This window comes from Eutrigla gurnardus (genome assembly GCF_963514095.1).
Source record: "Eutrigla gurnardus genome assembly, chromosome: 24".
NCBI classification, from domain to species: domain Eukaryota; kingdom Metazoa; phylum Chordata; class Actinopteri; order Perciformes; family Triglidae; genus Eutrigla; species Eutrigla gurnardus.
Window position 1 is genome coordinate 7,972,620 of NC_139935.1, and position 25,133 is coordinate 7,997,752.

A 25,133-nucleotide genomic window follows, 5' to 3' on the forward strand; every position below is an offset into this window, starting at 1 on the left:
CAGACAAACCACAAACGCACATATGGCCGCTCGCAAACACACACCGCAACGCCCTCTCCCGCCAAGTTCGCTTGCTCTAACCACAGCTACTTCCTCGGCGAAAACTGTTGGCGGGGAGGGGGGGTGGGGGGGCAGGTGGTTCGTTTGATTACACAGACACATTCATGCATTACTCCACAATGCCAGATTAATAGAAGAGTAAGACGATCTCTCTTGGGTGACGGGGTGAGAATCAACTCCGGAGACAAAAGTCATCAACAAGAGGGTTTCGAGAACCACATACCAAAACCAGAGAGAGAGAGAGAGAGAGAGAGAGAGAGAGACAGAGAGAGAGAGAGAGAGAGAGAGAGAGACAGAGAGAGAGAGAGAGAGAGAGAGAGAGAGAGAGAGTCATGAAGGGATAAAGGAAGATGTGTACGGCGACAAAGAGCGGAAGCAGAAAAGGAACAAGGCACCACGAGTAGAGGTAGAAAGACTGAAAGAGTTTTGGGGGATTATTTTTGCGCCGACTGGAAAAAAACCACAAGGAGCTTTTCTACCTGCTCTGCCCAGGACCGGGACACCTCGGCTGGGGTAAGAGGACCACAAACACACCCTCTTCCTCCTCCTTTTATTGCTTAATCTATCATGCACAAGTTGCATCACAAGTTCGGCATTCAAAAAAGGAACGCTAGCAGGCGATTCCCTTTTCAAACTTCTTTCGGATAGTCTTGTTTTGACGTCACCCATTCACTCCTTCCTTCCTGCTATTTTAAAAATGGAAAAAGATGAGCTACATTTAAGCAGAAGCACACAGCTCCATCCACCTCATTTGTGACACAATTTCTGCAGATGTCCCTTCAAATTTTTTGGCTAGCATTCGTAGATTGCAGACTACAGCGGTACTAACCGTGGTGCTAATGCAGCTGTGGTGCTACTAACGCAGCGGTGCTTCTAACGTAGCGGTGCTGCTAACGTAGCGGTGCTGCTAACGCTAACCCAGCAGTGCTGCCAACGCCACAATAACAAAACAGGAGGGAAATCACGTGATTCGACAACAGTGCAGGTTGTGGAGACAGTTTGAGTCGAGAGTGAGAGATGGATTTTTTTTTCCGTGTGGTGTTCAACAAGATAATCGTTGCGGTTGAGAAGTTTAGCTTATCTGCAATGAAGCACATTGACCAACACGGTCTTGCCAGATACGAGGAGCAGAAAACTACAAACATGGAGCTGAGGTTACACAGCTTTAATCACAGAGGGAACTATGCAACGTCCGCCCACCGGGCATTTGGGTCCTATCCCCTTTCTATGTAGGCAGCTAGCTACCTCACTTTTAATACCTAGGCTAGCAAAACAAAGTAGTGTCCAAAAACTCGCGTTGCATGCATTGTTTCATCCGGATTGACACGAAAGAAAAATTGACAATTTGTGTTCCCCATAAACGAAACCCAATAGATTGCATTTCATGAGTATTTCGCTAACTACCGTGAGGTTCACACATCACTTCAGGTAATGAAACTTTGAAATATATTACGCACCAAAAACCACTTGTTAGATTCATGTTTCAGTTGTAAACCAGTGTGACGGTATGATACATGCTCATTAGGTCCTGGTGTTAGTCAATGATGAGTTTACATACATACCCTGTACGCCCACATGCGTCCATGTGGTTTGTGGTTTAGCGATTGGCCACGAATGTTGGAGGATCTCCTCTTGACCTTTCGTTGTGTTTGTGTCACAGATTTTTAAAAAATGAAAGAGGGTGGAGAGGAAGAAGAAACTTCTTTAGAAGAATCATTTCATGGCATCCAACAGTATCTTTGAGTCACTGTCGTCCTGCCGCTCAGCTTTCAGACGAGGTAGGTGTGTTGGTTGTTTCGCTTGGTTGTGGTGTATTTCAGTCAGGGTTAGTTTCTCTTCTTGAATGTTTCTCATCTGAGACAGTAACCATGTGGTTTCATACTGCACTTTGGTAGAAACTTTTAGATCATTAACAACATTGCATAGGTGCTAACAATTAACTCATAGCCCCATGTTATACATGTATGTTATACAAAGAGAACTGCATGTGAGCATGAGCCATAGGCTAGCTAATGCTAACACTATTGTTGATAGCCATTGAAAATCGAAAAGCTCCCATTCCCAAACACAATAGTGTGCTTCTTTGCTTTCTTACCTCGGGTTAGATGGGAAGATCCACAAGTATAATATAATATAAAAATAAATGCGATAACCCGTAGCTGGTTAGCATAGCTTACCATAAAGACTGCGTTTTAACACTTTTTGTACCGGTTAAACAAACAACATATACGATAACGTACAGGTAGGGATAGGCTGAGCTTCAGACGTGGTGGTAGCTCCACCAGCACTGTTGCTTGCACTGTTAGCTGCTAGCCGTCGCCATGTTGAGAACCACGTGGGGGTGGCAAAAAGGCTCCATTTATAGAACCTATGTAGAAATGGTGAATATCATTTTTTTTCCTCACTCACTTTGCTGATGACTATGTTGTATTTCTGTGAGATTTGGTTGCTAAAAGGCCACGTTGTTGTTCTTTCTGCCTCTGTGAGCTGCAAGTCTGCTACAAGTCATCTCTCGCCGGTTTAGCAACCGTTGGCGGTTCTCGCCAACGTGAGAGAATATCCTGAACCAGCAGAGTTTTTGTGAGCCTGCAGCCTCCCGCTAACAGGGAGGAGGACAGTAGTTAGGAGAGTGAGGAATGTAGCCGGCATTCCTTCCTGCTGCATCAACCAGCAGCTGGGTGGATGACTGTACGTGCCTGCTTCGTTTTCCCACCACTCGCTTTTCTCCATCTTACTCAACCCGAGGTAATAATCAGCATATGAAGCTCGTTGTTTCACTGCAGCCTCCGTCCTCGTTAACTGTGTTGTCAGCAGCAGAAGGCAGCTGTTTTCAATGGAAAAAGTTCAACCCCAAATTGACTTTACCTCAAATAGCTGCTCTCTTATTATAGTAAATGTAGACATTAAACAGATGAAGGAGTGGATGTATCTTCAGGTTGAAGTCTTGCAGTTGATATAATATCATTAGAGTGGTTGATGTAGATGGTATGGAGAGAGAAAAAAAAATGTTCCGGAAACCCCATATGGGGCGTTTCCCGCAGTGGTTGTGTTCGCTGCAGAAACTGTCAAGAACACTTTGTGACAGCTCGTGTGTGTGTGTGTGTGTTTCCTGTTCAATCTTGGTACGCCGCTTTAACCGTCATCCTACCGGCTCTGAGAAACAACCAGCATAGCAGAATGGGTCGTCTCAGGCATGCAGATTTAGAGAGCACTGCAATGAAAGATGAGTCTGACTGCATGGAAGTCTAAAAAACTACCTTAATTTATTATCTCAGTAAACATTGTAAACATGAGTTTTTGGTGTCAATCTCTAGTTTAAAGTCTTCTTCAATCCAGCATGATGTTCATTTAGTACATTATGGTCCATTTAGAGTCCAACAGACCAGAAAGCAGGGGATGCTTTAGGGGGCTGGGCTACCTGTGATTGACAGGTCGCTACTAAGATGATTTTGACACTTAGCTGTAAAGCTGACTGATGGCCGGTTGAGAGAATGCACATTTAAGGCACTTCAGCATTGGCTTCACTTCTAAGAAGGATTGGGTTAGACGTTCACCCAGATATGACTTTTGCTGATCCATGCATGAATGTTTAAAAATACCAAGTGTTGTGTGTGTCACTATGTCACTCCGCCACGTTGCAACCGTGGTTTGAGGCAGGAATGCGTGCACGCCAAGAGTCGCTGGGATCGGCCCAGTGTCACCACAGTGTGAGCGGCGGAGATTGTGTTAACCCATTGAGATGATCCAAACCGCAGCACGCAGGACGAAGGCCGATCCAATCACATGTGGTTAACCCGTCGGCGGTTAAGAATCAATGTCCGATTGGTTTCCAGCTCTGCAAGTCTATTGGCTGTCAGCGAGTAACTCCTCCAATCATCACAACACTACATTTCCATCATCCGTGTGTTGAGTTTGCAGCCCATATATCAAACTGTTCCCAAGCTTGTTTTGATGCTTTTCTGACATTTTTTATTTACGCCGTTTCTCCATCTTTTCCACTTGTCGCCATTGTTTTCACCTTTGGTTGCATTGCCCAAACGCCTGTCCGGGGCTGATTCTGGTTATCTGGACGCTCCACCTGCTGTGTGTGTGTCTCCGAGACAGCAGCCCACTGTGTTATCAGGACACGGCAAAGCCCAACAGAGGAAACTCCACAGGTCTGCTGCAGGCTGATTTTTTTTTTTTTTTTAAAAGAGGTGATGTTCACAAGGCTCAACACTAATATATGAGCGTTCTCACATTCATAACTTACTACTATGTCAAAGCACACTTACGGGAGCGTTGGGAAAACACTTTATCAGGCTCCGACTCCAGAATCAGAAGTGGACAAACAGCCATGAGAAGTTCTTTTGTTTGGTCAAAAAAAAACAAATTATTAAATTTGCAGTGACAGAATTCATATAATTGAAATTATGTAAAGAATCACCACATCAAAACTATTTAAAATTATTATTATTACAATTATTATAATTATATTATTGAATTAGAATGATGTCTGCACGGAATGGTATACATTTAGAAAATTCACAAAATCCAAGAGAACATAAAACCCAATTATGCATACCGGTATATACCGGCATACCGGTATATAAATATATATATATATATATATATATATATATATATATATATATATATATATATATATACAAATACTAAAATAGTGATTTGAAAAAAATTAGGAAATAGCAGAGAAAGAAAATATACATATATGATCATAAAATGATAATAACAACAACAATTATTATAATTTATTTATATTATTAATGTTATAATACCTAGTACCTTTTTCTGCCTTACTATGTAGCTTTGTTGTCTAAACCTAACACAACTACTGCAGTTGCAAAATGTCTGTTGGCTGTGTGTGTGTGTGTGTGTGTGTGTGTGTGTGTGTGTGTGTGTGTGTGTGTGTGTGTGTGTGTGTGTGTGTGAAACAGACAGAGGAGATAGTGAGGGGAGAAGGAAGCGAGGAGGATGTTTGTGGCAGAGCGACCGTTAGAAAGACAAGGCCTCACATTCAACACCAGCGGCCGAGACGACTGCTGCTGTTAACTGCTTTCAACACGCACTCTATATATATATATATATATATATATATATATAAACGTGGCACAATTTGAATGTAGAAATAAATGAATAACTTCAAATAAGAAATAGGGAAAGAGAGAATCAGTGTGTGTTATGCAGTTCTGCATTTACAGTGTATTGGTTAGCCATGTTGGTAAACCGCACACACACACACACACACACACACACACACATACACACACACACACTTACCAAAGCCACAAACCCAGCAGAGTTTTACAATAAATAACCACAAGAGACGACTCACTGGACTTCAACTGTGTGTGTGTGTGTGTGTGTGTGTGTGTGTGTGTGTGTGTGTGTGTGTGTGTGTGTGTGTGTGTGTGTGTGTGTGTGTGTGTGTGTGTGTGTGTGTGTGTGTGTGTGTGTGTGTGTGTGAAAAGAAAAAGGAGTTGGAGCAAAACAAGATATATTTTTTTTATATTATTATATTATAAAAACAAAACAATACGGGGAATCCCACAATCTCTTGTCTTCCAATCCTCACGATTTGATTGGTCGGGATCGGGATCTGAGAAGTTGACAATATTTGAACTTTTACATCTAAAACGATTAAGTCCTGGAAGACAGAGATTTCCCAGCATGCTGCTGATTTTGGAAAGTCAGTGTGAACCGAATGGAAAAAGGGATGAAAGAGATGAAGGAAGGACTTATGAGAAATTAGTGATGTCGTTTTACCAGAAGCTCCTCCCCCTCCTCCCTCCAGGTTACTGTGTTACTCAACCGGTCACTGTGTACTTAAACATCACCTTCACCATCACTGGTGCAAGGTTAGAAAACATATTTAAATATTTGTTTGCTATGACATGTGAATATCTTGAGAGAAAAAAAGGTTATCCGCTTGAAATGCACCTTGGGAGTTGTAGTTGTGTTTTATGTCCACAGACTTGCACTTTTTGATGTTTTTACACCAGCCAGTTATCCAAAACGACAGTAAATGTACATATCACACAAATACGCAACAATATATCAGAATATACTATAAATACAGAACAACTACAGTAGAATTGGGATAAACATCCTATATTCAATATACATGAGGCATAGTGCAGGTGGAGGAGAGGACGTGTGTGTGTGTGTGTGTGTGTGTTTTGGGTCATTTGTCCAGCTGTGATCTCTCATTTTGAAGCCTGGGAATAAGCACAGAATTCCTTCTATGGATCCATCTTCTCCTTTATTCAGATTCTACACACACACACACACCTACACACACACACACACACACACACACACACACACACACACACACACACAGTGGCTCCCATGTGGCGATCTGGCCACACATCACACAGCCGGGCTCTACCGTTTGATCTCTGCACCTCCCCCTGTAAAAAATGTTCAGCGGGTGCTTTTATTGTGGATTCCCACATCGACCAGATTTATTTCATTTGAAAATAAAGCCATGCTAAATGTATCACTTCATTCTAAATGGAACGATGCCGATATCCGAACAACATCGTGAATCTGTCGGACCGCGTAGAAGAAGTGGACGTAGTCGGGATCGGGACTCAGCGACTGTGGGTGTAAAGCTTGGCCTCATTTTTTACAGCGTTCCCTCCTCCCGTCCTCGTCCGTCAGCTGCAGCAGGAAGACGGAGCTCCAATAAAGATCCCTTAATTTCCTCCCCTCTTTTTCATCTCTCCTCCTCTGTCCCTGTCTCCTCCTCTCCCACTTCCTCCCCGGTCGGCTGCTCCGGCGCTCCAGTGGCGACGTGTCTCGTGAGATCCGATTCGGTTTCATGACTGAGTTTGAGTTTTCTATGATTTCTGAACAAATGACCTTTGACCTCTTCACATTAACACACCAGGCGGACTGTCCTTATGAAAAGTGATAATTGTTTCAAACGGTATGAAACGTGGTAAATGAACAAAACACGAACAGGACGCTAACATCGGTCTCCTGGGTGAAAGTCCATCCTCCACCCCGACCTCGCTACGTTGACTTCCTTATTCGGATATACAGAGGTCAGGGGTCAGGGGATTTCTGGAATATAAGGGAATTTTATTAGATTTTCCAGACAATCCACAATTTGATGCTTTATTTGTTCTTTTGTTTCCTGAAATAATGCAGAGAGGCAACAACATCTGGCAACATGGTAAACAGACATGTTGCCTGAGAGGTCAAACCCAGGGCAAACGCATCAACAGGTGTATCGCACGTCGAGGAAGTCAGTGGTTGAGATAAACCTCCATGTCTCTTTGTTTTCTCATATGTACGTTGGTGTTTCCAAAAAAAAATGGCATCACCGTCTCTATTTTCAGTCGCCCTCGTTGCTCCGCTACACTTCCCCGTTGACTCTAACCGCCTCCGAAGTTTGCAGAAACCGCCGACAGCGAACAGCCATCCGCCCGATCGATGGAGCCTCCGATCACCCGGCTTTTTTCGCCGTCCCCGACTCGTTTCCTCCTCCAAAACCGCACGGCCTTAATGGGCGAGGCGGCGGGCGGCGTGTCTGCAAAGTCTGGTGGGACAGGTGTCCCGTGCGAGGCGAGGCGAGGTCCCTTCAGCCCTGTGGTTAACGAAGAAGCCATGCAAAGAGCCACCTCACCCTTTTCCTCCCTCCTCCTCACCCCCATTTGTCCCCACATTGTGGTTAACAAGTGAATGCAACGCGTGTGTGTACCCATTAGCGGGTATTCCGTATTGTAAATTCCGCCCAGCGACTTCTTGATTTATTCATCGGCTCGTTTGGGACTCGCCGCGTGTCCCCATCGGGTTTGGCTTTCAAGGCGTCTGATTGGCCGGCACCTTCCACTTTTTACCCCCGGATCTTCTTTGCATGCCAACGTGCACACAAACTGTGAAAAAAGGCATACAAGTAGGCAAAGCCTGAGGGGTGGGAATGGCTAATTGGTTGATTCTGGAACTGTCAGAAATCATCCAGGCCATAAAAAACAGTCATTGATTTTTGGGACTGTGACGGTACATTGAGGTGTATGATGATGAGCCACACAGTTCAACCAAAATGAGTGTGTCCTCTAATGTTCTATTATGGAAATCACTCATATCATAGCTTCCATGCTATCTGAATGTATAATGAGAGTCATTAGACCCTATATATTGGATAAATTGGATAACGTATACCACAATTCATCTTGAACGGTCCCTAACTGAGCATTATATACCATCATGCATTGCACTGATGACAGCAATCTATGAAAATAGAAAAAAGCAGAGCATCACAACACAAACACAAAATACTTGTATTTATGACTTAATGCTTATTTTTCACTTTGAGACTTTCACAATAAAAGCCCTTAACACATGCAGTTACTGTTACAGGAGGGACCATCAATTAGCTGACAATATGTATTAAAACAAATGATGTGTTATGTGCTGAAGTGCCTGAAACCTGCTTTCCTTCTAATCGCCATCAGGGGGCGACTCCTCTCTGGTTGTATAGAAGTCTATGAGAAAATGGTCCTACTTCTCTCTTGATGTATTATCCCAGTAAACATTGTAAACATGAGTCTTTTTCTATCCAGCATGATGTTCATTTTGTACATTATGGTCCATTTAGAGTCCAACAGGCCAGAAATGGGATGCTTCAGGGGTCCTATTTGGGAAACTTGACTTTCATCGCTTCCACACAGATAGCATTTAGAAAAGTCCCATTTGAATGTGAAAAGAAGGTGGAGAGGAAACATGTCCTTAGTGTGAGGCATCCGTCAGGAGTTCCTTCATCTCTCGCTGCTTCCTCCCAGTAAACCTTTCTGATCAGTAGTGACGTCCATCTTCACTGTCCAGTGTGTGCGTGTGTGTGTGTTCAAAGTTTCTGCTCTAATGCACCTGCTCAGCCATTCAAACTGCACTAAACACCGCCTGAGGCTCTTTCTATCTGCCATGCTGTCTCTCTGTCTCCTCCTGTCTCTCTCTCCCTCCCTGTCTCACTGCGCTCCGTCTATTAGCGCTCCTACATTTCCCAAGTTGAAAGAATGAACGTTTAACTAACTTGGACTGTGCGAATGTCTCTCTCTCTCCCTCGCTCTCTTCATTTCTTGTGTCAGAAAATCAATTTTGAGTTCAGCAAGAATAAGCCAGTCTTCTCCTCATCACGGAGGCCAGTTGAATAATTCAACGCACACACAAAGGATGGCGAATAGCGGCCATTTTGACTTTTCACAAGCATTCCGACTAAAAAAAAGCGACATTATTGAAACTTTTTTGGGGGTTGTTTGGTGTTACGACAAATCAACCTGCTTCCCGATATCTACGTCATTCATTCGTATCGCCTCCAGACAGCTCTCAACCTGCCGACGGCTGAGCCGGCAGCTGTCGGCTAACAGTGCAAACAACAGCAGCAGTGCCGACAGAGCTAACAGTGTATATTTCACGGTAAAAATAAAATATATGTAGAAAGATTCATATATTTTACCTCATCTTCATACTTAAAGACATTTAAAATGATTCTCCACAGTGAGGTTTGCTGACCTTTGGTGACCGTCGACCTTTCACTCGTTGCTCCATCTGCCGCTGGCCGAAACACTGAAAGCTTTACGGCAGCAGATCCTCCGATGCCGTAAAGCAAAGCCCCTCTGTGCTGTTAAGCAATCCAGTCGTAGCAGTAAAGTGTTGTCATATGACGTTGCAGTCAATCAGAAAAAATCTATCTAGTTCTGTGGCGTTTTTTAGTTGTGTCCGCGAACCACATGTTGTATGGGAACGTATTTGTAGATTTATTGTCAGAATTAGGGACATTAATGCTTCATTTTTTTTATTTATTTATTTATTTTTGCTCATAAAACAACATGAACTTCAAATTTGCATTTGAAGTTCATGTTGTCTTCTTTGTAAATGAGTGTTGCGTTTTGTGTGGCGATGCATGAATATCAGGGTTTTGTCATAGTGAAAGTCTGCATTTTATCCCAGTGTGTCTGTGTGTGTGTGTGTGTGTGTGTGTGTGTGTGCGTGTGTCATTTGGTGCTGCTGCTAACTGATATGTCAGAAAATCAATTAATTACTTTTAAGCGGCAGTTAACTGCATCCGCACAATAAACCCCATGAATTATAGACGAAGTGTGTGTGTGTGTGTGTGTGTGTGTGTGTGTGTGTGTATGTATGTGTGTGTGTGTGTGTGTGTGTCTTATAGAATCGGCTACTCTGTTAACTAGAGACAATTGCTAAACCGTCGCTGATCAATTGATGAGAGTGCTTCGATACAAATCTACTGGGCCCGGCGAAGTGTCTGAACTGACTCAACCTTGTCTGCTTTCTGGCGTGTGTGTGTGTGTGTGTGTATCACCATGTTATTCAAATCATTGGCAATCAAACCGTTTACATTAATTGTTCTAAACACTGTAGCAGATTTCCTAAACCTTGTTCAAATGACGAACAAGAAATATTACTGTTTAATTTTAATTGTTACCAGTTTTCCTGCAGTATTGAATGAACATAAGAGCTTAATTAACATAAACTCAGACAGAATTAATGAGACTAAATGTGCAATATGTCCACCTTATGCCCTGTTTGAGTGGTAATTCTAAGTTAATTAAACGCTCTGGAGACACATTTTAAAGTGCTTCTCTTTATTCATGAGACAACTGTGAAATGTTCCATATCAAAGTGAAACTGCAAGTTTATAAAAGCTTGGTTTATCCTTAACAGTACTTCTCTCTACATAATAAAGAGTTTTTTCAAAAAGGAAATCAACTCCATACACCGTATTTACTGGTGGGAAGTGTGCTTTCAAATAATTAACCATGACTTTTGATTCCACAAAGGGCACCATCAGGTCTCCCAGGTGAAAGTCCTGTGTTTGATTACCGGGGTAAAAGTCTTGTGTTTGGTCGCCAGGGTAAAAGGCAAGTGGTTGGTTACCTGAGTGAAAGTCCTGTGGTTGGTCTCTGCGTGAAAGTCCTGTTGTTGGTTACCTGGGTGAAAGTCCTGTGTTTGGTCTCAGGGTAAAAGTCCTGTGTTTGGTTACCTGGGTGAAAGTCCTGTGTTTGGTCTCTGGGTGAAAGTCCTGTGTTTGGTTACCTGGGTGAAAGTCCTGTGTTTGATCTCTGGGTGAAAGTCCTGTGTTTGGTTAGCTGGGTGAAAGTCCTGTGTTTGGTTACCTGGGTGAAAGTCCTGTGTTTGGTTACCTGGGTGAAAGTCACAAGTTTAATCTGGCCTTTCTGGCACAGCCTGTACCGTCTTATCATTATTATATCATCAGAACTAAGTGGTTCTGACACCTACACTGTAACATTCATTCATTAAGGTTACCTCATAGATCCTCATTTAGCAGACACGCATCTCAATGAGAATCTTTAAACTACGACCGGGCCACCTTAAATACAGTGATGAGAAACCAGAGAGACAAAACCAGAGAACGTCCACTTTTCCCCAGAGCATCCATCGATCCCTCGCTAAGGGTGGCAGCATGTGTGTGTGTGTGTGTGTGTGTGTGTGTGTGTGTGGTATTGATCCTCGCCATGCCACTGTCATTGGCCTCAGGGTGGCCTCAACTCAGGGGACGACAGGGACAGACAGCCGCTGGCAGAGCGACAGAGACAGAGGTGGCATCTTTTCTTTTTTTCACGCCTATATTAACTTTATTGATTTCATAGAATACGATTCACAAAGTGCTTATCAAGAATAAAAATAAGGAAAGATTAAAAAAACATGCCAGTGTGTATTTTGGGTGTTTATTTTCAGGACAAATGGGCTTCTCGTCTAATGGGATTATATCTGAATTATTGGGGTTTTGGAACTTGCAATCCACACACTTGGGTCCGGACACTGAACCGGCCTACCAGAGCGCCATAGTGCGGTTCAGGGCCCGGTTTTGGTCTCGCCCCTCAGACCACCACTGTGGCTCCACATGAACCGGTGACACGCGCCGCTGGTCTGAGGTTGCCATGGAGGGTCACCGTCTCTCTCCGAAACACACACACACACACACACACGGGGAGTTCTGTGGTGATGTCACCAGCCAGAGGGGCCTCTGGGAGATCCACTGGGGGAAGATCACTGTGTGTGTGTGTGTCATAGTGGTCACCTTGAGGTCTTGTAGTCTCTATTCAACTTTAAGCGGCGGAGAGGAGTGTTTCTGTGAGGGAGGCAACAAAACCGAAAGAATTTCATTTACACGGGACACTAACATCGGTCTCCTGGGTGAAAGTCGTGTGTTCTGAATGGACAAAGGTGTCAACAAATGGGCAGTTCTTGAACTCATATCACTCAAGTATGTGACCTCCATTTTCAACCAGAACTTACAAATAGCAAAAAAAAAAAAAGGAGGGAGGGAGGGAGGAGGAGAAAAAAAATCATTTGAGTAGCTAAATGAAATTAGCCGTTTTAAAGAGCCGGAGGGCAAAGTGGAGTCGTGTCCCCCGTGGCTACGCTTTAGAGAAGGAGGGGATGAATTCAGCTTGACTGGCTCCTCTCCTCCACCACCTCCTCCTCCATGCTCCCTCACTTTTTCCCCGTTTTTACTAATATGTCGGGTGAGATGGAGGGAGGGGGGAGGAGGGGGTGAGGTGAGGGGTATAAAAGCCGTTTGTGGAGGTGAGGACAGACTGGAGCTCTTCTTTAGCAAATTCCATATCTGACAAAGTGTTCTCTACATTTTGGACTTTTGGAATAACAAAAACAGAAAACTTTTCCTCTTTTATTCTTTTTCTATTTTCCCCCGCTTCCCTCCTGCTGATTTCCGTCTTTATCTTCCTATTTTTCCCCCTTTCCTCTCTGTTCTCCCTCTGTTGGGGATTTGACCCCCAGCTGTTGCTGCCTCTGCACCCCCAGGATTGAAGCATGAACCCTGGGGCGTTCTCCAGCTCCGGCCCCCTGTCCTGGGCCATGTATCTGATGAGGAAGGGCCGGACAGGCAGCGGACTCTTTGGTAAAGCCCGTTCTTCTTGTCGCCTCATCGTCATCATCATCGCGTCTGTTTTAAAATCCAGTTCCCTGAGGGACTCCAGGAGTCCCAGATGGGGTCTAGGTGGTGTTGAAGTAGTTGGTGGAGAGGTGTGTGAGGTCATAGGTAGAGGAATACTCAGATATTCATCTATTTGCTCCCATGATGGATCAATAATTCTAAAAAATCATCATGTTGCGTTTGTTCCAATGAAAGAAATCTGTTGGTAATAATACGAAGCAATGCGTGGTATCGATGGCTTTAATAGGCGTTGTTGAGCGGGTATTGATTATGGATCAGAGGACACTGATTGGGTCAGGTTACGAGTCGGTCGGTGGGAAACGCTGGCTGAGTGAAATCCAACTCCTCTCAGTCATGTTTGCTGTCTCTCTCCCTCTCTCTCTCTCTCTCTCTGCTCTTTTATTTGTCTCTTTAAACGTTCATACAGGATCTGAATTTCATTATTTACCCTTAAATTAATATTTTGACTTAAACGCTCAAAAGGTGTCCAATAGGATTTTTTTGTGTATTTTCAGAGACATTGAATTTGATGTATAATGACACAATTTAAACGCGGCTTCTTAAAGAATCTTTCTCTCAACAGGAAACACATGCGTGATCTTCCTGTTTCTGTAGAATCGGCGTGTGTGCTCGGCAGATCTATCGTTTCAAAGCATCCTTCAGCGTGTGAATAATTGATAAGTGGTTCTATGAGGAATAAATGTCCAGTGTCAGATTTAATGACACCAACTTTGATGAAATTGCAGGTTGACAGAAGTGCTTCAGCTGCAGGTTTCATGTGTTGGGCTTGAAGGAGAAAACTGCAGGATACAGGCAGGAAAACGTTCATTATATTCAAATCAAAAAGTTCCAAAAAATGGGCCTTAACGAAGAAAGTGAAAAATAGATATTTCCAAGGGCGGATCACGTCACGTCCATCTCAGGAGCAGACCTGAGTGGAGGCGTTTACATTTTTTATCATCCCCCCTTTGGCTACGGGGGGGAAACGGCGAGGCAGACTGACGTTTCCCTAAAACTCATCCGACAGCGCGTTGACTCACGTCCCATAAAGGCCTCGTGGAAACGGGGCCCAGATCCACCAGACAGGTTGGAAAACCAAAAAGGACCTTTGTTTTTATAGAAGGGATCCAGTGAATAAAAGATATCTGAAGTCATCTAATTTCACAATTAGGTTGCTTGTTAAATTAAAATCATCATTGTGGCCTTTCTGTTCAAAAGGTCGATGATATCATTGTAAATAGACGGTAACTGAGATGGTCAAAATGAGTCATTAACGGGTTTGAGTTGTAGCAGGATGCATTCTGGGATGCTGAGGCGAGTTGAGATGCTGCAGCTGATGGTTAAAAATAAAAAAAATATTGCAGTGTTGTTGCAGCTGCTGGAAGATGCGTTTAAAAAATGTTTTATTATTATTATTATTAGTCACTTTCACTATGTGGCATCAATGTTTCTTCATTTCTTCTGATAATCATATCAAGACAGAAATTACAATGGTGATTTTGTTTTGCTTATATTTATTTGAAGTATTACTCAACCCTCACATATTGCTATTTATTATTCCATCAGTGGTTTTATTAAGGGGGTGCCATAGCATAAGAAATTAATTGGAAATATTTACTGTTTAAAAAACTGTGTTCCACTAAATCGTCATTTAACTCAGTGCAATCAATTTGTTGAGTCGTTTTGAATGCTTAAAATCATAAATAATATAAATGTCTATCGTATCTATCAGTAACGCTGTGATATTGATTGTTAAATTGGGAGCCATGCGCCACTATTTCTTTTTAATGTATTTATAAGAAAGTCTAATTGAGACGAATGATGTATTTTAGTAATAATAATAATAATAATAATAATAAAAATAATAATAGTAATAATAATAATACATTACTGATACACAATAATATTACTACAATAACATTTAACATATATGGTAGTATGCATTACAATTGTGCATTAAATGCAATTAAATGATTACATATTGTACAGGATCATCCAGTCTATGTATTTCCATTCAGTATTAGACTATTTCTTTTGTTTACAACCTACAGATCACTTGAATTATATATAGATTATTATTTTTGTATTATTTTATTTCCTTATTTATTTCATCTTAGTTGTTACTACATCACATCCTTGTATGTGCATTCACACTTGGCCAAATATCGCTGGTTCTAATTGTTCAATATGAGTAAATTAATAACAATGTGAATGTACCTTAAAACAATGCGAGAACAACCTAAGAGTCCCACTTCACGTGCTGGTGTCTTCCTGATGTGGCTCTCGGTGTCATGGCTCAGATCAACTACTGCCCCCTATCGTCTGTATCCGGCATTGCTGCACAGAGGTGTTCTGAGTAGACGCAGTGAGGAAAATACAGCTTTAAACATGAACATGTGGCTTTAAAATATATATATTTAAATGTATTTTATATTGCTTCGTTGTTTTATTTGTTTTAACACACATTTATGAGGGAATTTGTCTTTTATTTCCATCAAAGTTCCGTTTTCTTGCAAGCCCCGCCCCCTCTCGGACGGACCTAACTCCGATTGGACAATCCCCCCGCCAGCGGCGCGCCTCCCCATTGGCGGAGCGCTGAGCCGGTAAAAGCCTGCCGCTGTCAGCCGGGGATGTCCATTCATGTGCGGGGGGGGAGGCGGACGGACTTGGCCGGGGAGCAGCGCGGAGGTATCGCGTTCACATCAGGAGGAAACGCGGTTTAAAAAGTTAAAATTAGCTCACGTTCACTCTCCCCTTCATCTTCCTGTCCGCGTCGGACGCCAAACATGTGTGGAGGCTTAATGTCGGCTGCGAGGAGGAGGACGGAGCTTTGAAGACTTTCCAAAAAATCCCCCACAAGTGACTTTTTTTTACTCCGCATCCGAAGCGAGTCGGTTTGGTCGCGCGCGTCTGGACGGAATAAAGGCGATTTTATTTTTTTAAATTTTTTATTAAATTTAAAGCGCAGATGACAAGAAGTCGACGATAGAGGAAACAGATTCCGACGACATCGAGAGGTTTCACCGTGGACGCACAATGGTGTTTCTGTGGGACGCCAAATACGGTACGCGTCACCGCGAGCGGTGCAGAAAACATACTTTTTGTCATGAGATGATGCATTCGAGGTTAATTAGAAATTAGAGTGTCTGCTAAATACGTCTAAATATAAAGTGCTTAAAAAAGTGCGTGTTTAAAAAATATTTCCCACAATACAACACGTTTAATCACGTTAACTGAACTGCACATTGCAGTGCTGAGCCGCATTATTATGATGAGCGTGTTATGATGCTCTTTGTGTGTGTTTTCTTCTTCATCTGAAGTCATCTTTTCTTTTTAGCTTCTATTCATTCTGTTTCTTTAAGTTGGCTTTTCTAACATTTCCAAATTCTTGTGTTGATTTTTGTTTTGTTGTTGTTTTTTAAAAAATGTCTACTGATATTAATGTGAATCCCTTTGTCCCCATGTTAACATAGGTGCAGTATAGATAATTCTATTTTTTTAATTAATTATTCTTTAAACGGGGTCTTGAGAACCAAAAGAGTCAGAGACTTGAAATAAAAGTTAAATATGATTAAAAAAATATGTTTTCTTTTATTTCTGCTCAATATTTAAGTTTTTTTAAACTCTTAAACAGGATTATTCACAATAATAACTGTTGGTTCTTAATAACCCTTCGTGACTCTGAGGTTGCAGTCGTGGAGTTGGAAGTATAGTGGGAGGGTTTCAATCAAACTGGGAGATAAACTGCAAACCGCCAGCATGTGGCTTCAATTGTGGGTTGGCTGACTGACAAACCAGCGGAGTGACAGACAGGCAGGCAGACAGACAGCTGCTCTCTTGATGAAGCTACATGAATTCAATCAGAAGAAGAAGCCACCGTTTAGTTCTTCCAAGCCAGAAATCACAATTCAAATAAAACAAAAAAATATATAAATGTTATACATTTATACCAGTAATACGAGTAAAACAACATTAAATGAAGATTAATATATCATATATTATCATTGTAAATCCTTCTTTTTCAGTGATTCTCATCAACATTGAAATAACAATTAATATAGTTCCATATATAATATATATACTGGTTATACATACATTTCAGTTCATATTAATATAAATTATCTGTTTTATAGATACAAATAAATATAAATATAAATACATTTTATAAAATACAAATAATTAAAATGTAAATTTAAGTAAGAAATATATATATATATATTTCTCAATCACTGAATTCTTTGCTCTTAAATGTCTGAAAAATCTGTTGATTAGAAGACTCATTCACTCATTCACCTTCTCTTGTGCTTCTGGTCCGGCAGACCCCGCCCCCGGCCGGCGCTACACCCCCCCCTCCACCACCCTGGCCTCGGGGGGCAAGATGGCCGAGGCCCTGCCGCTGGGCGCCCAGGAGGCCGGAGGCGTCGCATCCCTGGCGGGCAAGCTGCGCATGGCCGAGCGCGGGATGGTGGAGGTAAATGGGGGGGAGACGGGTGGAGCTTTGTGAATGTGAATGTGAATGTGAACCCCCACCCTCCTCCACCCAGATGAGCTCATGGTGTTTCCTCTCAGGTGATCTCGGATCATCCGGGCGAGCTGGTGAAGACGGACAGCCCCAACTTCCTGTGCTCCGTGCTGCCGACACACTGGAGGTGTAACAAGACGCTGCCCATCGCCTTCAAGGTGACCGTCCCACTTTATCATCATAAAGCATCATAAACATAATCTGCATCATAGATTTGATGAGATTTCTGACTCATAATCACATGAAAATGACTTATTATAATCTATTTAAGAAGATTCAAATGAGTTCCGACTATTAGAGTTCAATTCTAAAAGTATTAACAAACATCAGTATGATTCTTCACCTTCAAGTCATTATAAAAGACTTATGATTATTGTTTTAAAGCAATGAAAAGGATTTGAGTCCTGATCGGTGAGTTCTAGAATTAAATTCGAATTTTAGAGTTCGTCCTTTCAGCTGTTTCAACTTTTTATTTAACATTTATTGTGCATACTGCAAAAATATTTTTCATTTAGAATAATATATAATAAAGAAAAGCGGCAAATGTTCCCATTTGAGAAGCTGGAATCAGTGATTTTTATTCTTTATTAAATTGATGTCAATGGACTCGTCGTCTGAGCTCTAATTTTTTAATCAAAAGTATATTTCACGATTCTCACACGTCTCCAAAACGTTACACGAGTGAGGGAGATCACTTTCTAGTGACGAGGCATTCCTCAGCCAATCCCATGGGATTTCAAATTGTTTATTTTAACAAGTAGGACGACGTTCAAAACTCCTCCCGATGCTGCATTATTACATTTCCTTCCATGCAAAACCAACGCTCATAAATGGCAATTTGCAGGATAATCTGATACATCCATCTGGCATTTTCACAGCGCGGCGGCTCCTTCTCTTGCATGTCTTTGTGGATCTCATCACGTATCGATGTGTGTGTGTGTGTGTGTGTGTGTGTGTGGACGTCTTTCCTGCACTTTGAGGCAAAATGCATTTGTGAAAAAGCAGCTTTTAGCCGCAGAAAACACAACTGATTGATTTATTGAGCTTTATGCATTAGTGTCCGCTACATGTGTGTGTGTGTGTGTGTGTGTGTGTGTGTGTGTGTGTGTGTGTGTGTGTGTGCGTGTGTGTGTGTGTTCGGTGCATTATGCATCATTATGGAGTGTCATGAGCGGATGTCACTGCCTTTTACTGATAATGGATGACTGTTAGGCTGCACACACACACACACGTATGTAGAGACACACACACACAAATGCACACGATGAACGCTGAAATATGCACTTGTTTTATTTATTATCATAAAATAAAATGAAAGTAGGCACTGACAAAAAACCCAAAGCCTTTAATCCTGTAAAATACTGTCGTACTCTCAACATGGCGATGGCTGACCCGGCAGCTGTCAGCTAACAGTGCTGTAAGGGAAGAGGAGGTCTGGGTGTGGACCGGTAAAAAAAACACAGGACTTTCACCCAGGAGATGGGTGTTAGTGTCAAAGACCTAGTGGTTTTGTTTTAATTTCATAGTCATTTTAATTCATGGTGGGTTTTTTTGTTTTCTTTTACTAAACTTTACGATGTGTTTCGTAAAAAAGACTTTAGTTGGAAGGCAGGGTTGAGAAACTGACTGAGAACCAACAGAAACTCAACTCAAAATAAGTCAAAAGTCAAACAAGAAGTCTATTACAACCTTGGTATATACTTAACGAACACACACACACACACACACTCGTTGGCCTGAGGCCTCCGTAATTGTTTCCTTTTGTCTTGTTTATTCTGCTGGGCTGCTTTCATGCTCCATTGCTGCCTGTCTGCGTGTGTTGTCTCTCTTTGAATGGAAACCAAATGCTAGACAGAAGAACTTTCAACCAATCAGAGTCCAACCGCAAGCTCCGATCAATACGTGTCATCGGTGGATTATCGACGTTCCCAACTCGAGGCGACTTGCATGAAAACCTCCACCGTGCCGTCGTATCCGTCGTGGTCATTTGCACACCGATGGTTTGGGCGTGATTATCGGCGATATGGAAATCCGCCTCCCCGGCTCTGTATCTGAGTCCCTTCTCCCCCTGTCTCTAGGTGGTTGCCCTGGGCGACACCCCCGACGGCACCTTGGTAACGGTGATGGCGGGAAACGACGAGAACTACTCCGCCGAGCTCCGCAACGCCACCGCCGCCGTCAAGAACCAAGTTGCCAGATTCAACGACCTGCGCTTCGTCGGCCGCAGTGGAAGAGGTACGCACACACACACACACACACAGGACTTGAACCCAGGAGAGTGCTGTTCATGTCCCGTGTGAAATTCTTACATACACATAAAAATGTACTTATTTCATATATTCACAGCAAAAAAAACAAAACAATCATCATCATCAAATATCATGTCACACGGATGCAGATTTAAAAATAGAGATATTAGCGAGACTTAATGTGTGTCTAACACAACGAGGATAAATTAAGGGAAGTACATGTGAATAAAAACAGTATTCAGGCAACTTCCTTGTACCCCCCCCCCCCCCCCCCCCCCCCCCTCTTTAACGGACACACTAGACCACAGTTACACTAACTCAGTCACAGGCAAATGTCCCAACTAATCTATTTAAAACAGCCGTGCTGTGTACACAAGCCGGACGCTCACATACGAGTACTCCCCGGTTGGATGGAAATATGGGAATAACTGTCAATATTTGACACATTCACAGTCCTGCTGTTGGGAAAAAAAACATATTAATAAATCCTGTGCAGTAGAATTCAAATGAAGTTGTTTTTATGCAAATGGAGGAGTACAATGAGGTTCATTTTCCCAGCATCCCTCCTTCCAAAGACATAATTCACATGCCTATGTTGTTCATAAAGAATGTCATGAAAGGGCAGGTCAAACAGGAGTATTTGTCGGGGACTACTTTTAGCAGCGGATTGATCCACATTTGGTGCCTTAATGAGTATTTGTAGACCACAGGAAATTATTTCTTCTATATGAAAGAAACAAGTATCGGATGTGGTTTGCAGAAACACACAATGCCAGCGTTTTGCCTGCCCACCGGTTGGTGTGTTGTATGACGACAAGCCGCATCAACCGCACGCCGAGCCGAGCTTCTCCACCTAAAACCTTGAAAAATGTCATTAACCGTCTGTGTGGGAAGTGGTCAGTTTATCTGCCGACAGCAATGAATAGTTTAGTGGTTTGACTGGCGGTTTCTCTGTGTGTCTGTGGGAGTCGGAGTCGACGTTCTCAGACTTACTCATCATTAGTCAGTGTTCCCCGAACCTTAACGTAGAGCCGCTGCGTATAGATTTGCATATGAGTAACTGCTCTGCCAGTGAATCCCTTCCTCTGCAGTTGATGATTTACAGAGTATGTTTTTGAGAGTTTTTAAATTAAAATTATGGCATCCCTAGACACAAAAATGTATTTACACCTTATACTTAAAAAAAAAAAAAATGCAACATTCTGGACGTGTGAAATGATAAATTGACAAACATCACATGTGTAATTGGTGGTTCTTGCTTCATCCGTCAGCTACACACAAGCGACAGTTTGTCTGTGCATGTGTGTGTGTGTGTGTGTGTGTGTGTGCAGCCAGGTTTCAGTCTCTCTTTTAGTTCCTCTTTTCAACAGGACCATCATTTTTCTCTTTCACAATAACCGACTCTGTGTGAACACACACGCAGTCATGTTTTCATGACTTTTTGGGGACATTGCGTTGACTTAAACCTCCATATATACCTCCCAAATTTTATACATGTATGTGAAAGTAAAAAATGAGGGCTTTTATTTTGAAAAGTCGTAGGGGTGCTTATGAGCCAATTTGCCAGGCTAAAGCGCAATTCCCATATCATATGTATATATTCCCTCACGTCTGACATGCGTTGCAAAGTTTCATGCGTTTTCAAGCATCTCAACACCCTGAAAGAGCAACTTCCTGTTTCACGACGAACCCCGCTCCCCCCCCCCTCCCACCGCCGCCGCGTTTACCCGAAGGCAGGTGGCCATGATGTGCGTGCGGGATCAGATCTTTTTCCCCCACGTCGCTTTGAGAGATGGGTGATCAGCTGATTGGGAGAAGCCTGACTCAACACACACACACAAACACACACACACACACACACACACACACACACACACACACACACACACACACCTCATGTGTGAAATCCGCTCTTATCTTGACAGAGTGAGAGATCAGGGTGATTCAAGAGAAAGTCCCGGAAAACACAGATGCCAAGACACACACGCCTTTGTGATTTAGTGTGTGTGTGTGTGTGTGTGTGTGTGTGTGTGTGTGTGTGTGTGTGTGTGTTTGTGATGCAACCGGCTGCCTGATAGACACAACAGACACAAAGAGCTCAGCTGTTGTCTCCGTCCTCCCGTCTCTCCCCATCGGCAATGATCTCTTACCGTAAACAACCTGCGCCATGTTGCTCTACACTGTATACTATTTACCCTACACTGTGTACACAGCAACATGCATGGTAAACAGGAAGTGTTTACGTGTGTTTATTAGTGGGAGACGGACAGGTTTGAGTGGCTCGGGTTGTTATTAGAAGAGGACAATATTAGACGGAGAAATAAAACCTTTTATGTTGAATCCGAGGCTCAATCCGCATTGTTGAAACTTTGAGATAACACGAAACTACACCAACTTTCACTCAAGATTCCACTGTCAACAAGTAACAAACAGGAAGTGATGAGGAAGAACGTTTCATTTCTCTGTACAACTCTGTTGTAATGAATTAAAAACTCATCCAAAAGCACACAGCATGGTTGATGCAACCAAAACCACTTGGTGAGGTTCAGTGAAAACACGTGTCGCCAGGGTTGCCTGCAGTAATGTTACAAGGAAATGTTGAGAGAAGTGAGAGTAACACCTGGCATTACCCACAAGTCCGCTGTGTGTGTGGCATCACGCTGTCTGCGTGTGGTAGCTTAAGTCCGGGGCTGGCACACAACAGCGGCAGTGATGCGCACGTGTTGCTGTGTGTGTTCGCAGCAGGCGTAGTGTTGAGTGAGCGCTACTTCCAAAGACGACCCACACACACACACACACTTGTTTCCAGGGAAATCTGTTCTAAATATGACCAGCGTTTTTTATGGTTGATATTTTTGGTGCAATTTCCTACAAACCTCCCTCCGTTTATCTCTGTCGGAGTCCCACATGGTTCAATTTTGGATCCCATCTAATTCTTGTAGATGGTTAAATGGCCACGCTGACTTGTTTCTGCTTTACGTCTTCTTCTTTAATGGATCAATCTATGATGGTCTTTCTCTTTCTTCATCTTATTGTGGTTTTATTCTGTATGTTGTATCTGGTTTATCCTGTCTGGTGGTCTTAATTCATCATATTTGGGGAGAACAGGGCAGAAACGTTTATCCTCTCACCTTCTATCTCCCTTTCTTATTCCCATTGTCCTCTCATTTTCTCTCATAGGGAAGAGTTTCACTCTCACCATCACAGTGTTCACCAACCCTCCTCAGGTGGCCACATACCAGCGAGCCATCAAAATTACCGTGGACGGTCCAAGAGAGCCACGACGTGAGTGACATTGACACACAAATGTTGACATTTTCCTCCTGAGCCGCTAATGACAGGTGGAGTCCCACAGGGTACAATTTTGGATCCCCTCTAATTCTCTGTCGAAATGTCATCCAGCAGCATTTACAACGTTCTTTTCGTAGTATTTTATGAAATTTTATTTTAACTACGATATATATAAGGGAAACATTACATAATTATGGTACATTAGGTTTATCCTGAAATAATAACAATATCTTTAGCTCAACCTAACAATGTCTTTTTTGAGAATTTTGTCTGTGACCCTTCGGTCCCTGGAAATGTAATGGAGAGTGCAGTTTAGTTGACAGGGATTGTGTTGTCATGAACAGACTAAATACTCAGTGAAGACATGCCTCTAGTCCCTACAGGCAAACTCTCAGTTAAGTGAGTCAATAAGGAACCTGATGCAACGCTGAGTTCCTCTCCCACTCAGTGTGATGCAACGTGGGGATTTCTAACTGCAGATGAAGCCCATAATAAACACTCGCATACAGTATGTCATATAAATAATTAGGATTCGTGTCGAATGCGGCCCGAACTCGGCGACACCGCCCGGGAGAGATGCGAGGTGAAGGAAAAGAGAAGAAGCCCTCCTGCCAGCGCCGCTCAGCTGTGAATAACCATCACTCGTCTCTAACTCGCCCACACACACTCAGTCTAAATACGCACACATGCACACTTCCCCCATTGGGAGGAAGTGCCTGTAACTGGAGCTCCGTCTCAGTGCTTTGAAGTGCAGCCAACACCACAGACGGCGTGACAGGCCACCGCACACACACACAGCGAGACAGCCAGACCCCTATGCGGCGCCCGTCGTCAGATTCCCGAACGCATTAGCAGACAGTGTGTTAACAACGCCGGGACTTTGTCATGGCCCGCGTTGGGTTGTAACTGTTACTGTAATCCTGAGATTATATAATCCTATTAAGTCATTTGCTGACAAATCGCCTTTTGCGCACACTTTTCATCTGGAAGTCGGAGCGAGGTATTCAATCGTGACCTTTGCTCTCTCCCAGGTCATCGCCAGAAGATGGACGAAGTCAAACCCGGCTCGCTGGCTTTCTCCGAGCGGCTGACGGAGCTGGAGCACCTGAGGCGGAGCTCCATGAGGGTGACGCCGCCTCACCACCATCACCATCAGCACGCCGCCAACGCCCGCCAATCCGCGGCACTCAACTCCGCCACGTTCGCCAACACCGCACACGCTCAGATAACAGCCGGTAAGAGTCCGACATTGTTTCACGTCCATCAAAAAGCACGATCAGCTCAGGACGACCACACTACATGTCCCAAGTTTGTGGCGGTTTAAACCTTAACGTTAGTTTTGTTGTCTAAACCTAACGTTGGTTTTGTTGTCTAAACCTAACATTGGTTTGTTGTCTAAACCTAACGTTGGTTTTATTTTCTAAACCGTAACGTTAGTTTGGTTTTCTAAACCTAACCTTGGTTTTGTTGTCTAAACCTAACCTTGGTTTTGTTGTCTTAAGCTAACGTTGGTGTTGTTGTCTAAACCTAACGTTGGTTTCGTTGCTGATATATAACATGGTTTTGTTGTCTAAACATAACTCTGGCTTTGTTGCCTTAAAACTATTGTTCATTTTGTCGTCTAAACGTAACTTTCCATGGGTTTTTCTGAAACCTATCAATCGTTTTGTTGCTTAATATAGTCTATGATTGAAATAACCTTTCCTTTAATATGGTTTTATATTCAAGTAGTCAATTGCGTAACATCGGGCATATTCAACTCATGGCAAACTGGGGATGATTGCCTTCTGAAATTCAGAAAAGTCCATTTAAGTGTTCACCAGAACAGTTGATTCCAACTCTTTGAGTCATGCAGCATTCATGTTGCCTGGAAACCTGAACACTCATCTTTTCAACTAGAAAACAAGTCATATTCAATAAAGAACTTCCCTTTTTGTCCAGAATCTGACTTCATTTTGCAACGATGCCATAATTTAATTCACCTTTCTTTGGAAGCAAAACTTGCTTGATCAGGAGACATTTTTGGATTTCATCTTGTATCTGAAAGTTCTTGTTGACAGGC

At 42.9% G+C, this 25,133-nt stretch overlaps 1 protein-coding gene across 4 annotated transcripts in view; it reads left to right on the top strand.

Annotated features, from left to right (window-relative positions):
* The first annotated feature begins 390 nt into the window (after positions 1-390).
* runx1 (RUNX family transcription factor 1) overlaps positions 391-25,133 on the top strand; it is a 30,447-nt gene continuing 5,704 nt past the window's right edge. Inside the window, exons 1-7 of one of the 4 annotated variants that reach the window (XM_084004431.1) lie at positions 391-573; positions 1,721-1,838; positions 17,329-17,480; positions 17,579-17,689; positions 19,610-19,766; positions 22,961-23,065; positions 24,103-24,306. In XM_084004431.1, the coding sequence (XP_083860557.1) occupies positions 1,781-1,838; positions 17,329-17,480; positions 17,579-17,689; positions 19,610-19,766; positions 22,961-23,065; positions 24,103-24,306 (787 nt within the window). In that variant the 5' untranslated portion in view covers positions 391-573; positions 1,721-1,780. Of the gene's footprint in view, positions 574-1,720; positions 1,839-12,870; positions 12,974-15,634; positions 16,074-17,328; positions 17,481-17,578; positions 17,690-19,609; positions 19,767-22,960; positions 23,066-24,102; positions 24,307-25,133 lie in introns of those variants that run through there. The other 3 variants (XM_084004433.1, XM_084004430.1, XM_084004432.1) reach the window with 3 other exon arrangements.